At 40.8% G+C, this 16,210-nt stretch overlaps 1 protein-coding gene across 2 annotated transcripts in view; it reads left to right on the top strand.

The window, feature by feature from the left end:
- The window catches only part of cpn1 (carboxypeptidase N, polypeptide 1), a 185,866-nt gene that overhangs the window by 106,797 nt on the left and 62,859 nt on the right, over positions 1–16,210 (top strand). For both annotated transcript variants that reach the window (XM_045701860.2, NM_001141729.1), the window contains one exon: positions 338–449. In XM_045701860.2, coding sequence (XP_045557816.1) covers positions 338–449 — 112 coding nt within the window. The remainder of the gene's footprint in view (positions 1–337; positions 450–16,210) is intronic.

Below are 16,210 nucleotides of genomic sequence, written 5' to 3'. Positions count from 1 at the left end.
CGTGATTGACTGGATTAACCTCACGTCAGTTACGTTCATTGAGTGCCTTTCAGACAGTAGACACGACCCCTCTGTTACCTAGCAAGCTAAGGAACTGGCAGTGGATCAAACCATTGTGAGGAAAAGGGTGGGGGGGTCACAATCTTTTGAAACTTAAAAACGCGCTATTAAGTGTCTATAATCAGCACAATTGCTTTCATTGCGTATTATTAATATGATTTAAATTACATAGTTATGTTTCAGTGATATATTGGGGGGGACAAATCATATTTTTCCCAGGATGGGGGGGCCAGGATTTCCGCCCCTGATGTTGAAACGTGTCTTTGTGTACTTACAGTTGGCCAGGACGTATTCGTATGCCCACAGTTGGATGCATAAGGGGTGGAATTGTGGAGATTTTTTTGATGAAGGGATCACCAATGGAGCCAGCTGGTACTCTCTGTCCAAAGGTGAGTTTAAAGGTCCTGCATTGATACTTGTATGAACCCATATCAAAGTGTGACGACCAAAGTATGAAAAATGACTGTTGCTGGTACATTGATAATGTTTGATCATGAAGTTACTGGCTTTTAGTGATGGGATGTTTGGATATTTTGACTCATTTCGTTCTTTAGATTCAGTAATGCCGAGAGCACGTAGGACCACCCCTACCGGTGAATGATTATCTAAAGACTTGAAAGAATCATGATTCTACAGGCCTCTCGTTCACAATGGGGGGCATATTGGAGCTGTCATCTATGACTGAGACGTATACAAGTGTGCTTCAAACAATGTACATTTGTGACTCACAACTTGGAATCGGTCTTATGTAGCAACATTTTAAGTTCTGTTTTTTACATTGGATTAAATTAAAGACTCAGCTACAAAATGCTTTATCATTGAAAGATTAGTGGAATCTGTGTGGGTAGCTGGACAGGTAGGATGACTGACAGTGAGGGTGGTCACGGGTCAGGTGACAGAGGAATGGATGAGACTGAGGCAGGAATTCCTTTAACCATAAAGTGGTATATTTACTGAGTAGTCTGTGCTGCATAACAAAGGAAACAGAATAACGTGTATCCAATCAAATCCATCATCACAAAGATCTAATCATAACAATCATTCATTGTGAACATCATTTAGGGAATTCAACAATCCAGTTCATTAATAAGTCAATAGGAATCATCGGTGAGTAATTTAGGCTCGTAACTATTTATCATAAATCATGAAAGAATACAAACAGTGATCGGTTATTCAATCTATAGTCGCCATTAGTTGGATATCAGAGCCGATCAGTTCAACAAACAATTACTTTCTTATTTCACCCTTTCAAGTGTCATCATGTGTACATGGAATTTCATTACATATTAACCATACCAATTGCATAATTGGCCTATTATGATCTGTAGGGCCGGAATCATTGACCATTCACATTAGACAAAATGTTTGAAGCGTGCGCTCCTAGCCACGCGATAATAACTTCAAACAATAACTGATGGCCCACTCTCCCGATCACAACAGATAGTTCAGATGAAAGTTAAGATGAAAGGTAACAGAGTCGGTGGACTTACGTGGATTCCTGGACGCACAGAACTTCTGGATTTGACCGAGTGAAGGAAGAGAAAGCAACGCGATCAGGTGATGGTGATTTCCTCCTTTTATGGAGTGGAGATCTGTCGGACATTTCCGCCTGACCTAATTAAAGCACCCCTGGCCCAGATGAGTAAGTGGCAATGAATTAAAGGATTATTCCACCAACTCCGTGGGCTTTTTCTACAATCATACACTGCATTTGAGGAAACAATGGGAAAGTAATTCTGCTTTAAAAGTTGATCAACTTGTAAACTCGCTTTGACAAAAGTCTTTCAATGTTTTGGTACTACTATTGGAGAGCCCTTCTTTGTCTACACCCATTCAGCATTGTTCACACCCTCTTAACCTGTTATGGCTAGGGGGCAGTATTTTCACGGCTGGATAAAAAACGTACCCGATTTAATCTGGTTACTACTCCTGCCCAGTAACTAGAATATGCATATAATTATTGGCTTTGGATAGAAAACACCCTAAAGTTTCTAAAACTGTTTGAATGGTGTCTGTGAGTATAACAGAACTCATATGGCAGGCAAAAACCTGAGAAGATTTCATGCAGGAAGTGGCCTGTCTGACAAGGTGTCGTTCTTCTTGTCTCTGTTTATTGAAGAGTGAGGATCTTAGCTGTCCCGTGACACTTCCTACGGCTGCCATAGTGTCTCAGAAGGCGGTAAAAAGCTGAATCGTGGCTTTGCAGGCTCTGGCTGAAAAAAAGTATCGCGTTTGGGTAGTGGCTGGTTACAGTACTGTGAGACTCAGGCTCGTGCCCGCGTCGACCGAAAGCTTTGTTTACTTTCCTCTGTTTAGCTAAATGGACATTCCCGGTCGGAATATTATCGCTTTTTTACGAGAAAAATGGCATAAAAATTGATTTTAAACAGCGGTTGACATGCTTCGAAGTACGGTAATGGAATATTTAGATTTTTTTTGTCACGAATTGCGCCATGCGCGCGACTCTTCTTTACCATTCGGATAGTGTCTGGGACGCACGAACAAAACGCCGCTATTCGGATATAACGATGGATTATTTTGGACCAAACCAACATTTGTTATTGAAGTAGCAGTCCTGGGTGTGCATTCTGACGAAGACAACAAAAGGTAATCAAACTTTTATAATAGTAAATCTGATATTGGTGAGTGCTAAACTTGCGGGGTGTCTAAATAGCTAGCCCGTGATGCCTGGGCTATGTACTTAGAATATTGCAAAATGTGCTTTCACCAAAAAGCTATTTTAAAATCGGACATATCGAGTGCATAGACGAGTTCTGTATCTATAATTCTTAAAATAATTGTTATGCTTTTTGTGAACGTTTATCGTGAGTAATTTAGGAAATTGTTAGCAAATTCCTCCGGAAGTTTGCGTTGGGTATGCTAGTTCTGAACGTCACATGCTAATGTAAAAAGCTGTTTTTTGATATAAATATGAACTTCATTGAACAAACGATGCATGTATTGTATAACATAATGTCCTAGGTGTGTCATCTGATGAAGATCATCAAAGGTTAGTGCTGCATTTAGCTGTCTTCTGGGTTTTTGTGACATTATATGCTAGCTTGAAAAATGGGTGTCTGATTATTTCTGGCTTGGTACTCTGCTGACATAATCTAATGTTTTGCTTTCGCTGTAAAGCCTTTTTGAAATCGGACATTTATTGTGGAACTGGGATTCCTCGGAGTGCATTCCGATGAAGATCATTAAAGGTAAGTGAATATTTATAACACTATTTCTGACTTCTGTTGACAACATGGCGGGTGTCTGTATGGCTTGTTTTGGTGGCTGAGCACTGTACTCAGATTATTGCAAGGTGTGCTTTCGCCGTGAAGCTTTTTTGAAATCTGACACAGCGGTTGCATTAAGGAGAGTTTATCTTTAATTCTATGCATAACGCTTGTATATTTCATCAAAGTTTATGATAAGTATTTCTGTAAATTGATGTGGCTCTCAGCAAATTCGCCGGAGTTTTGGAGGCAAAACATTACTGAACATAATGCGCCAATGTAAACTGAGATTTTTGGATATAAATATGAACTTTATCGAACAAAACATACATGTATTGTGTAACATGAAGTCCTATGAGTGCCATCTGATGAAGATCATCAAAGGTTAGTGATTCATTTTATCTCTATTTCTGCTTTTTGTGACTCCTCTCTTTGGCTGGAAAATGGCTGTATGTTTTTTTTGTGACTAGGCGCTGACCTAACATAGTCAATTGGCGTGCTTTCGCCGTAAAGCCTTTTTGAAATCTGACACGATGGCAAGATTAACAAGAAGTTAAGCTTTTAATTTGGTGTATTGCACTTGTGAATGTATGAAAGTTAAATATTTCTAATAAAAAAAATATATGAATTTCGCGCTCTGCCATTTCACCGGATATTGTCGAGGGGTTCTGCTAGCGGGTGGTGAGTTATTCACAATTTTCGATGAACAAATAAGGTTTTAAATGTAAGATGGTTAAAGAGCAAAATGATTGATTATTATTTGTGCCCTGGTCCTATTTGAGCTCTTTGTCACGTCTCACGGCTGGGTTGTGACAATTCACACTCATTCTTATGTTTAATAAATGTATAATATAGTGTGTGTGTGTGTGTGTGTGTGTGTGTGTGTGTGTGGTGTGTGTGTGTGTGTGTGTGTGTGTGTGTGTGTGTGTGTGGAAGGAAGGAAGGAATACAATGATGGCAACAAAAAAACATTTGAGAGTGCGCTGACCCTGCTGCTAGAGGGGTTACAGCTGGATGTTGAATGTTTGAAGGGGTACAGGACTATTCAAAGTTTGGGAACCACTGATCTAAGTGAGTTTCAGGAATATGAACGTCATCTCTTACTAGCAAGTTATTAATTTCGTTAACCTTGTTTCTTAAGCTACATATGTTAACATGGGCTTTTTTGAGCACTTTTCTGGGATGTTTGCTTATTTCCATTGTTTTACTGGGAAGCTTAGCAGAAGTAGATATTCTCATGTTTATTTATGTTAGTGCAGGGTGAGCTGCACACAGTGGACTTCCTACACACCGCCTCAGTGACAACAGCATAAATCTGGTTCATAGGCACATGGATAGGACATTGTTTTTGCACCAGGAACAGTAACATTTCTTACCATGGAGCTGCCCAAAATCATGGCTGGCGAGAAGGACGAGGAAATCCACACACTCCCGCGCTTCAAGGATGATGCAGGCCTCCGATAGATGGAGAAGCCTCGCTCGTTCCAGAGCAGGAACGGAAGTTTGTTGACGTCGATTTCTAATTGTAGGGGAAGGAGTTGGAGTAGAAACAGTGGCCGCAGACACAGGTATCCCCAGTGATGAAGGTGCAGGAAGATCAGGCTCCAGGGCAGCAGACTATTCATTGTTTATATCCGCTCCGGGCCTCTCGTTGGGAGTGTAGACAACTTTGCGGGAGACCACTGTCTTCAGCTTCCATGGCTCGTGACATACGACCATCGTTTATTGCCATGCTCCTCTTGCTGTGCTCCTTCGTCTCCGCTATCAGATATGGGGGAGGAGAGGCACGAGATGGCTTCCCTGGCGAACGGACTCCGGGCAACACCGGCCAGTTGGAATAATGGAATTGCATGCACGAATTACGTCCAGCCACCGGCGCAGATAAGGTAAACATTCGCCAGTTTCTTATGTAGGCTGGTGACCTGCGTGATTAAGGAAGCCACCTTAAGCCTATTATCTTCAGCAAGCAAACAGTTGTGGCATTGGAACTCTGAGTGATCCAGTTTGTCCCAAAACAAAGCGTAGTAGATACATCTCCTACAGTGTATGGAACTGTTCATTTACTTCTCTAGACAAAGAGGGCTCCATTGGAAAACTCATCTGGGACCAACTTCGTTAGCTTGACGGCTAACATTAGCAGCTTAGCTAGGTTAGTGGCTCTTTCAAGCAGACTTTAACCTGTCAGTTAAGCGGGACTCTGGAACAAGAAATAGCGGCCCTAGCTCTTAAAAGCTAACCGCGTCACAGAATCCATGCAAAAACAACTTTGTTATTTATGTTTATCAAAGTTTGGTTATGTTTTAGTTATAATAACAAACCAAGTGTTTCCAGCATAGTGTTCAGCTGCGCACTCTTATGTAGTGACACACTGTTGACAACGTGAGTATTGGAGGAAACAAAGTGGAGAGGACAATATCAGTGTCACGGGACCCAGGGGAGCAGGTGTCATCCGATAGCATGGTAGAGCTGGTGTCCAATACATGGAGGGGGGAGGGGGGGGGTCAAGGTAAGCAACTTCGATGGTGTCTTTGTCCATAATGTCATCTGTCAAGGAAAAACACTGATCTCCAAATTCACTGTCCATGTACTGTAGATTAAAATCCCCTTGAAGCTGAAATGTCTCTGGCACAATTGAGCTAAGATCAGTGATGGTAGCAGGTATTCCAGAAGGCAATACAAGCTTCCGAATATCAGGGTTCTCCATGACCCGCAGTCTGGCAAGCATTTCTGTTGTATAAAGAAAGAGATCCTGTAACAAGAATAAAATGTATGTTAGTTATCATATTGGCAATTCTCAACAAAAAGGTGTATCGGTATCACATTCAATCACAAGTAAAGTGCTGCATACTAGTTCAATATTAGACCATTTATTTTGAAAACATCTCCAAGACTCCTTATAAACATTTTAAATGATGTGCAAAATATACATCTAAAATAGTTGTATGACCAATGTAGAGTGTTTCAACCCAAGATGTTGTATATTGGGTGGAATGGGGGTTATATGAAAAGTTGAAATGCATGGCTTACAAAATGAAATGCATGGCTTATAGTAGTTACATGTACAGTAATTACTACAATATTATATTTCACAGGATATATCAAAATGTCAGTTCTTACAATGTTGTTATAAAGAAAAGTATCATAACTACAATGTTTCTACACAGGAACAAGCAACTTAATGTGAAGTGAAACACATGAATTACTCATGTAATTACTATGTTACAACGATGTCAGACAGACACCCAATACAGTACATGTAGTTGTGGTCAATAGGAATCCATCTTAATCTAAGAACATTTTTGTTACAGCACCTTAGTAACTACACTATGTACTTTCAATATTATTAAATATTTGGCAGGGTATATCACACGTTCAGTTATTACAATGTTATAAAGAAAGGTATTGTAATTATAATGTTTCCACACAGGAACAAGCAACTTGATGTAAATTCTGTGATTATCTTTCGTGGAAGGTGTACAGACTGCTCTCTCCACTGCACATCTGGAGCAAGCGTCAACCACTCACAATATTTTGTTTACTTTTTTATTATCATTTACAACCAGAACATGCTGTATCCTTAACAGTTAACAGCTTCATGAGGTAGACACCTTGAATGCATTTCAATTAACAGGTGTGCCTTATTCATTTGTGGAATTTATTTCCTTCTTAATGCGTTGGAGCCAATCAGTTGTGTTGTGACAAGGTAGGGGTGGTATACAGAAGGTAGCCCTATTTGGTAAAAGACCAAGTCCAAATTATGGCAAGAACAGCTCAAATAAGCAAAGAGAAACAACAGCCAACTATTACTTGACGACATCAAGGTCAGTCAATACGGAAAATGTAAACTTTGAAAGTTTCTTCAAGTGAAGTCGCAAAAACCATCAAGCGCTATGATGAATCTGGCTCTCATGAGGACCACCAAGGAAAGGAAGATCCAGAGTTACCTCTGCTGCAGAGGATACATTCATTAGAGTTAACTGCACATCAGATTGCAGCCCAAATAAATGCTTCACAGAGTTCAAGTAACAGACACATCTCAACATCAACTGTTCAGAGGAGACTGCATGTATCAGGCCTTCATGGTCGAATTGCAAAGAACAGCAAAGAAAACACTACTAAAGGACACCAATACCAAGAAAAGACTTGCTTGGGCCAAGAAACACGAGCAATGGACCATAGACTGGTGGAAATCTGTCCTTTGGTCTGTCTAAATTTGAGATTTTTGGTTCCAACTGCTGTGTCTTTGTGAGATGCATAGTAGGTGAACAGAGGAGGTGTGATGGTGTGGGGGTGCTTTGCTGGTGACACTTTCACTGATTTATTTTCAATTCAAGGCACACTTAACCAGCATGGCTACCACAGCATTCTGCAGCGATTAGCCATCCCATCTGGTTTGCGCTTAGTCCCACTATCATTTGTTTTTCAACAGGACAGTGACCCAAAACACACCTCCAGGCTGTGTAAAGGCTATTTGACCAAGAAGAAGAGTGATGGAGTGCTGCATCAGATGACCTGACCTCAACAATCACTCAACCCAATTGAGATGGTTTGGGATGAGTTGGACCACAGAGTGAAGGAAAAGCAGCTAACAAGTGCTCACGATATGTGGGTACTCCTTCAAGACTGTTGAAAAAGCCTTCCTCATGAAGCTGGTTAAGAGAATGCCAAGAATGTGCAAAGGCAAAGGGGGACTACTTTGAAGAAGGCAAAGGGGGACTACTTTGAAGAATCTAAAATATATTTTGATTTGTTTAATACTTTTTTGGATACTCCATGATTGCATAGTTTTGATGTCTTCACTATTGTTCTATAATGTAGAAAATAGTAAAAATAAAGAAAAACCCTTGATTGAGTAGGTGTGTCAACTTTTTGATTGGTACTGTACATACAGTGCCTTGCGAAAGTATTCGGCCCCCTTGAACTTTTCGACCTTTTGCCACATTTCAGGCTTCAAACATAAAGATATAAAACTGTAATTTTTTTGTGAAGAATCAACAACAAGTGGGACACAATTATGAAGTGGAACGAAATTTATTGGATATTTCAAACTTTTTTAACAAATAAAAAACTGAAAAATTGGGCGTGCAAAATTATTCAGCCCCTTTACTTTCAGTGCAGCAAACTCTCTCCAGAAGTTCAGTGAGGATCTCTGAATGATCCAATGTTGACCTAAATGACTAATGATGATAAATAGAATCAACCTGTGTGTAATCAAGTCTCCGTATAAATGCACCTGCTCTGTGATAGTCTCAGAGGTCCGTTTAAAGCGCAGAGAGCATCATGAAGAACAAGGAACACACCAGGCAGGTCCGAGATACTGTTGTGGAGAAGTTTAAAGCCGGATTTGGATACAAAAAGATTTCCCAAGCTTTAACCTCTTACATCTAGACGTTCCGCTAGCGGAACACCTGCTCCAATATCCAATGATAGGCGTGGCACGAATGACAAATTCCTCAAAAATACAAAAACTTCAATTTTTCAAACATATGACTATTTCACAGCATTTTAAAGACAAGACTCTCCTTTATCTAACCACACTGTCCGATTTCAAAAAGGCTTTACAGCGAAAGCAAAACATTAGATTATGTCAGCAGAGTACCCAGCCAGAAATAATCAGACACCCATTTTTCAAGCTAGCATATAATGTCACAAAAACCCAGAAGACAGCTAAATGCAGCACTAACCTTTGATGATCTTCATCAGATGACACACCTAGGAATATATGTTATACAATACATGCATGTTTTGTTCAATCAAGTTCATATTTATATCAAAAAACAGCTTTTTACATTAGCATGTGACGTTCAGAACTAGCATACCCCCCGCAAACTTCCGGGGAATTTACTAACAATTTACTAAATTACTCACGATAAACGTTCACAAAAAGCATAACAATTATTTTAAGAATTATAGATACAGAACTCGTCTATGCACTCGATATGTCCGATTTTAAAATAGCTTTTTGGTGAAAGCACATTTTGCAATATTCTAAGTACATAGCCCAGCCATCACGGGCTAACTATTTAGACACCCGGCAAGTTTAGCCTTCACCAAAATCAGATTTACTATTATAAAAGTTTGATTACCTTTTGTTGTCTTCGTCAGAATGCACTCCCAGGACTGCTACTTCAATAACAAATGTTGGTTTGGTCCCAAATAATCCATCGTTATATCCGAATAGCGGCGTTTTGTTCGTGCGTTCCAGAAACTATCCGAAATGGTAAATCAGGGTCGCCCGCATGGCGCAATTCGTGACAAAAAAATTCTAAATATTCCATTACCGTACTTCGAAGCATGTCAACCGCTGTTTAAAATCAATTTTTATGCAATTTATCTCGTAAAAAAGCGATAATATTCCGACCGGGAATCTCCTCTTCGGCAAACAGAGGAAAAATCACAAAGACGGGGGCGGCCGCGGCACGCGCCTAAGCCCACAGTCCCTTGATCGGCCACTTGAGAAAGGCGATAATGTGTTTCAGCCTGGGGCTGGGATGACGACATTCAGGTTTTTCCCGGGCTCTGAGCGCCCATGGAAGACGTAGGAAGTGTCACGTTAGAGCAGAGATCCTTTGTAAAAGATAGAGATGGCAAAGAAGTTCAAGAAATGGTCAGACAGGATTCCTGTAAAGGAATCTCTCAGGTTTTGACCTGCCATTTGAGTTCTGTTATACTCACAGACACCATTCAAACAATTTTAGAAACTTTGGAGTGTTTTCTATCCAAAGCCAATAATTATATGCATATTCTAGTTACTGGGAAGGAGTTTTGCAAGGAGGAATGGGCAAAAATGTCAGTCTCTCGATGTGCAAAACTGATAGAGACATACCCCAAGCGACTTACAGCTGTAATCGCAGCAAAAGGTGGCGCTACAAAGTATTAACTTAAGGGGGCTGAATAATTTTGCACGCCCAATTTTTCAGTTTTTTATTTGTTAAAAAGTTTGAAATATCCAATAAATTTCGTTCCACTTCATGATTGTGTCCCACTTGTTGTTGATTCTTCACAAAAAATTACAGTTTTATAGATTTATGTTTGAAGCCTGAAATGTGGCAAAAGGTCGAAAAGTTCAAGGGGGCCGAATACTTTCGCAAGGCACTGTATGTATATATTTCCTTCTGCCATAATTCAAATAACATTACATCTTATCACAAATAGTTTCATGTTTAATCACATACAGTTCACAATATTTAGATGTAAACCTGACAGCTGGGAAATGTACACTTTAACCTCTATGGGCTAGGTGGGACGCAAGCGTCCCACCCATGGTGCACTCCATCAACAGCAGGTGCATTTCAAGAGCGGCAAATTTGAATCCAAATAAATGTCAAAATTCAAATTTTTCAAACATACAACTATTTTACACCCTTTGAAAGATAAACATCTCCTTAATCTAACCACGTTTTACGATTTCAAAAAGGTTTTACGGCGAAAGCATAAATTTAGAGTATGTTAGGACAGTACATTTACAAGAGTTGTGTGTAATGTTGTGCCAATTCAAAGACAGGCGTCACCAAAACCATAAAATCAGCTAGGACATTATGTTAGACAATGCATGCATTTTTAGTTCTATCAAGTTCATATTTATATCCAAAAACAGCGTTTTACTGTGGCGTTGATGTTCAGGAAATCGTTTCCCTCCAATAACCGGCATTCAAGTCAGCACCACAAATTAAATAATTAAAATTAGAAAACATTGGTAAAATATTATATTGTCATTTAAAGAATTATAGATTTACATCTCTTGAACGCAATCAACTTGCCAGATTTAAAAATAACCTTACTGGGAAATCACACTTTGCAATAATCTGAGCACTGCGCCCAGAAAAATACGCGTTGCGATACAGACTAGCCGCCATGATGGGGAGATCTAAAATCGAAAATACTATGTAAATAATCCATTACCTTTGATTCTCTTCATCAGATGTCACTTCCAGGTATCACAGGTCCATAACGAATGTAGTTTTGTTCAAAAAAGCTCATCATTTATGTCCAAAAATCTCCGTCTTGTTAGCACATGATCTAAGCCCGCCGGACTTCACTTCATGAACGAGGGGAAAAAATATATTTACGTTCGTTCAAACATGTCAAACGTTGTATAGCATAAATCATTAGGGCCTTTTTTAACCAGAACATGAATAATATTCAAGGTGGACGAATGCATTCTCTTTTATAACGTATTGGAACGAGGGTACCCAACATGAACTCGCGCGCCAGGTGTCTAATGGGCCATCATCGTTCCATGGCTCTTGTTCGGTCAGATCTCCCTCCAGAAGACTCAAAACACTTTGTAAAGGCTGGTGACATCTAGTGGAAGCAATAGGAAGTGCCAAAATATTCCTCAGCCCCTGTGTTTTTCAATGGCATAGGTTTAAAGGTAATACAACACATCAGGTATCCACTTCCTGTCAGAATCTGTCTCAGGGTTTTGCCTGCCAAATGAGTTCTGTTATACTCACAGACACCATTCAAACAGTTTTAGAAACTTTAGGGTGTTTTCTATCCATATATAATAAGTATATGCATATTCTAGTTACTGGGTAGGATTAGTAACCAGATTAAATCGGGTACATTTTTTTATCCAGCCGTGCAAATACTGCCCCCTAGCCCTAACAGGTTAAGAGATACCGTTATGTGTGTTACCTGTCCTTCATGAGATCACCAAATGAAACACACTCATCATAACTGTCTCTTAAGTGTCCACGGACCATTCCCACATTCTCAAAAGCATAAATGTTGTTTAAATCTCCCATTTTGGGGATTTAGGAGTTTGACAAGAGAGGTGCTTTATTCTCTTTGAATCTCTCAATACTGCATGTCAGTTTCTACCAGGTATTTATGACCTGTCATAAAACTGGAGAGAGGGGGGGGGGGTGCTATGATCCTCCACCAGGGCATGCCATGACAGTCCCCCTCTGGTGGTTTGAATCTTGTGATTATCCTGCAAGTTGCAAACAAACATAAAATAATGACCACGTGATGTTCTGATTGTAGATCATCGTTGTAGTCCCCCTCTCTGGTGGTTGACCTTGGTAGGCTCTCTGAAAGCGGAGCAGTCAAGGATGGGCACCGGATGTCCAGCTGGTAATCACCGTTGCAGTCCCCCTCTGGTCGTCCAGAGTGGAAGATCTGGGCAATAACTTAGGCAGATGTTAACAACACACACAGACTCACGAAATATAGAATTACATTTCTTCCCAAATGAGCGGCATTGTGGCACTAAGTTATGGTTGTATGGGGACTTTGTTTATGGCTCTATCCTTCCTAAGTGTCAAAGGAACTGAAACGAAAAGGAATGAAAGCATAAACAACATATACAGTTATCACACCAAAATCATCTAATTTATGCTTACATAAGCGCACATGTCAAGGGAAAGAACCAAGTATCCTGGTAGGTTGCAAACTGTTCAGAATGAGTCTGACGTCATCAGATCATTTCCAGGTCGATGCCTGGAGGTCAGTAAGAATTGATGTCGACCTCAAGACATATGTTAAAGGGACCTGTAATAGTTTTACTACACGTCAATGTGTCTTACAACATTGTAGCAGTGATAGGTATGAAGGAGTCTATTTCAAACAGTGGCAAGAAAAAGTATGTGAACCCATTGGAATTACCTGGATTTCTGCATAAATTGGTCATCAAATTTGATCTGATCTTCATCTAAGTCACAACAATAGACAAACATAGTGTGCTTAAACTAATAACACACACATTATTGTATTTTTCTTGTCTATATTGAATACATCATTTAAACATTCACAGTGTAGGTTGGAAAAAGTATGTGAAGCCCTAGGCTAATGACTTCTCCAAAAGCTAATTGGAATAAGGAGTCAGCTAACCTGGAGTCCAATCAATGAGACGAGATTGGAGGTGTTGGTTAGAGCTGCCTTGCCTTGTAAAAAAACTCACAAAATTTGAGTTTCCTTTTCAAAAGAAGTGTTGCCTGATGTGAACCATGCCTCAAACAAAAGATCTCAGAAGACCTAAGATTAAGAATGGTTGACTTGCATAAAGCTGGAAAGGGTTACAAAAGTATCTCTAAAAGCCTTGATGTTCATCAGTCCACTGTAAGACAAATTGTCTATAAATGGAGAAAGTTCAGTACTGTTGATACTCTCCCTAGGAGTGGCTGTCCTGCAAAGATGACTGCAAGAGCACAGCGCAAAATGCTCAATGAGGTTAAGAAGAATCCTAGAGTGTCAGCTCAACACTTACAGAAATCTCTGGAACATGCTAACATCTCTGTTGATGAGTCTACGATACACTAAACAAGAATGGTGTTCATGGGAGGACACCATGGAAGAAGCCACTGCTGTCCAAAATAACATTGCTGCAGTCTGAAGTTTGCAAAAGAGCACCTGGATTTTCCACAGCACTACCGGCAAAATATTATGTGGACAGATTAAACTACAGTTGAGTTGTTTGGAAGGAACACACAACACTATGTGTGGAGAAAAAAGCCACAGCACACCAACATCAACCTCATCCCAACTGTAAAGTATGGTGGCCGGAGCATCATGGTTTGGGGCTGCTTTGCTGTCTCAGGGCCTGGACAGCTTGCTATCATCAACGGAATAATGAATTCAAGTTTATCAAAGTCTAATATTCTCCTGAAAAATGCCATCTGTCCGCCAATTGAAGCTCAACAGAAGTTGGGTGATGCAACAGGACAACAACCCAAAACACAGAAGTAAATCAACAACAGAATGGCTTCAACAGAAGAAAATACACCTTCTGGAGTGGCCCAGTCAGAGTCCTGACCTCAACCCGATTTGAGATGCTGTGGCATGACCTCAAGAGAGCAGTTCACCCCAGACATCCCAAGAATATTGCTGAACTGAAAAAGTTCACCACCCACCAGTGGGGCCCTATGTACGAGTTGTCAGTGGTCGCGTTATGAGAATGGCTGTAACCTTTCAACCAAATCTCCTGATGTTTGTGCTTCAAATGCTTATCGAGGCCTGTCTGTCACCACAGCGTCCACATGTGGCAACCTCTTCAGTACCTGCGAACTGAGACAAGGATATCAGTCTGTGATATCGCAAAGTGTTTCACCAGTGGGAGTCATCGGGTCAGTTGCTGGACTGACACCATTAGTGTCATTGTAAGGGGTGACAGTCCCCCACAAAGCGGAAGATGTATCATCGGAAGCAGAGTACAATGTCCAAGAGGAAAATCATTGATGCTTTTCTTGCTGAGATGGTTGCAGTGCTTGCTCATTCACAGAGACTGCTGGCTTGAAATCATGAAAATAATGGTTAATCAGGTTTACTGATGGAATGTGTCGGGATATCATAATATCTCCTTGGATCGGATTCTGCACCAAGAGGTTTCGCAATGTATTTTTCCCAAGGGGTGCATTCGACAGATACCCCTCTTGAATGACTGCATTGCAGTTAGCGTTAGGGGAAGACGGTGTGGTCAGTGGAGAAGGCACTGTGGCCTGTGACCATACATGGTTGGTTTTCCAATCCATCAGTGGGAGTACCCTGAATGCACCAATTTGTAAGTCGCTCTGGATAAGAGCGTCTGCTAAATGACTTAAATGTAAATGTAAATGTATCCGATCCATCAAGTCTGCTCCGAGTAGCGAGGATGGTAACATACACAGGGTGAACGAGCGATACATCCTGGAAATGTAGTTTCAGCATGACTGTCAATGTGAGAGGCGAGGTAGTCTGAGTGAAACCTCGAAGTGTAGTGTCGCATCGTTCCACTTTTAACCAACGTTTAGTTGGCTTCAAAGCCCTTTTGAGATCATCGAACAATGTTTGAGAGATGAGAAATATTGTTACGCCCAACTCAATTAGTGCATGACAAGTTAAGCAGTCCTCCAGGACTGTTTCCAGGTATGGCCATTTAGATTTGCATTTAGTGAACATATTCCCCACAAAGTGGAGTGATCGTTCGCAATGACATGATGTGCCATTTCTGTTCAAGGTGAGAGCAGATCAACTTTTCGGATTTTGAGTGGGCTCTGCTTTAGCGACGCTTTTTACTTTTTTCTTCGCAACCTTTGTATCAGAGTCTATAGACAAAGCCTGTGGGCTTGTGTCTTGATTGAGCGAACAAGTCGATGGTAGTCATTTCGATGGCGACGTACTTTACAGTTATTTCTACCTCGGAGGTTATTGGATTCATGGTTTTCTGGTAGAAACCGTTGTTGTGCGTCATCTCTCAACGCTCCAATACCTGATAATGCACCCTCTAACTGAAGTGAGTGCTCATGGTTAAACTTCAAAACCGAGTGGTAAAGGCTCTTAGCATTGCGAGCTTTTGATGCCTCAAAAGCTGTGTTGTAAGATAGGCAAGCCATCATGGGCTGTAGGGCCCAAGTAGGTAATGAAGGTGGGATACATGTTTGACAGAAACATTTGTTTGAATGGTAAAAGCTCTTCCATTCCTGTTTCAGTGAGTAGGCCAAAGCAAGCTGAACGAAGCCTATGACCGTAAGCTTGTGGGTGTTCATTCCAAGCTTGTTTGACAGTCTTAGCCAGTGAGTTTTCATGTTTGCGAGTCACAGAACCACTGAATTCTAATTTCAAAGCTGTGGCAAGATTAGCGTAGCCGTTAAGCATGTGTTGCTGCTGTAGACGAATGAACCTCATCACGTGTCTATTCAACGTTCGCTTCAACAGGTAAACCCTGTCAGAACCCGTAGCATTCGGGTAGCCATCCATTGCGTCCTCTGTCAGCTAGGAACGTCTCAGTATCATTTGGCTGACCTGGAACGGGTTCAAAGGTGGGGAAATTATTGATGAGTTTGTTAAGGCGTTCTGCGCCAAGCAGGCGGAGAGGGTTGGCTTCATCCTGTGGGGAAATTGGGGCCGAAAGGCCAAGAGGAGAAGCCAAGCTTTGGCTTTGTTGGTGAAGAGGCGCCATATTACTCAGTGCCAAATGTCCAAGAGGAGAAGACTGAGGGACA

The sequence above is a fragment of the Salmo salar genome, chromosome 19 (assembly GCF_965601325.2).
Source record: "Salmo salar chromosome 19, fSalSal1, whole genome shotgun sequence".
Classification (NCBI taxonomy): Eukaryota; Metazoa; Chordata; class Actinopteri; order Salmoniformes; family Salmonidae; genus Salmo; species Salmo salar.
Note: the sequence above shows the minus strand (reverse complement) of the source record. Positions and strands in the feature narration are given on the sequence as shown.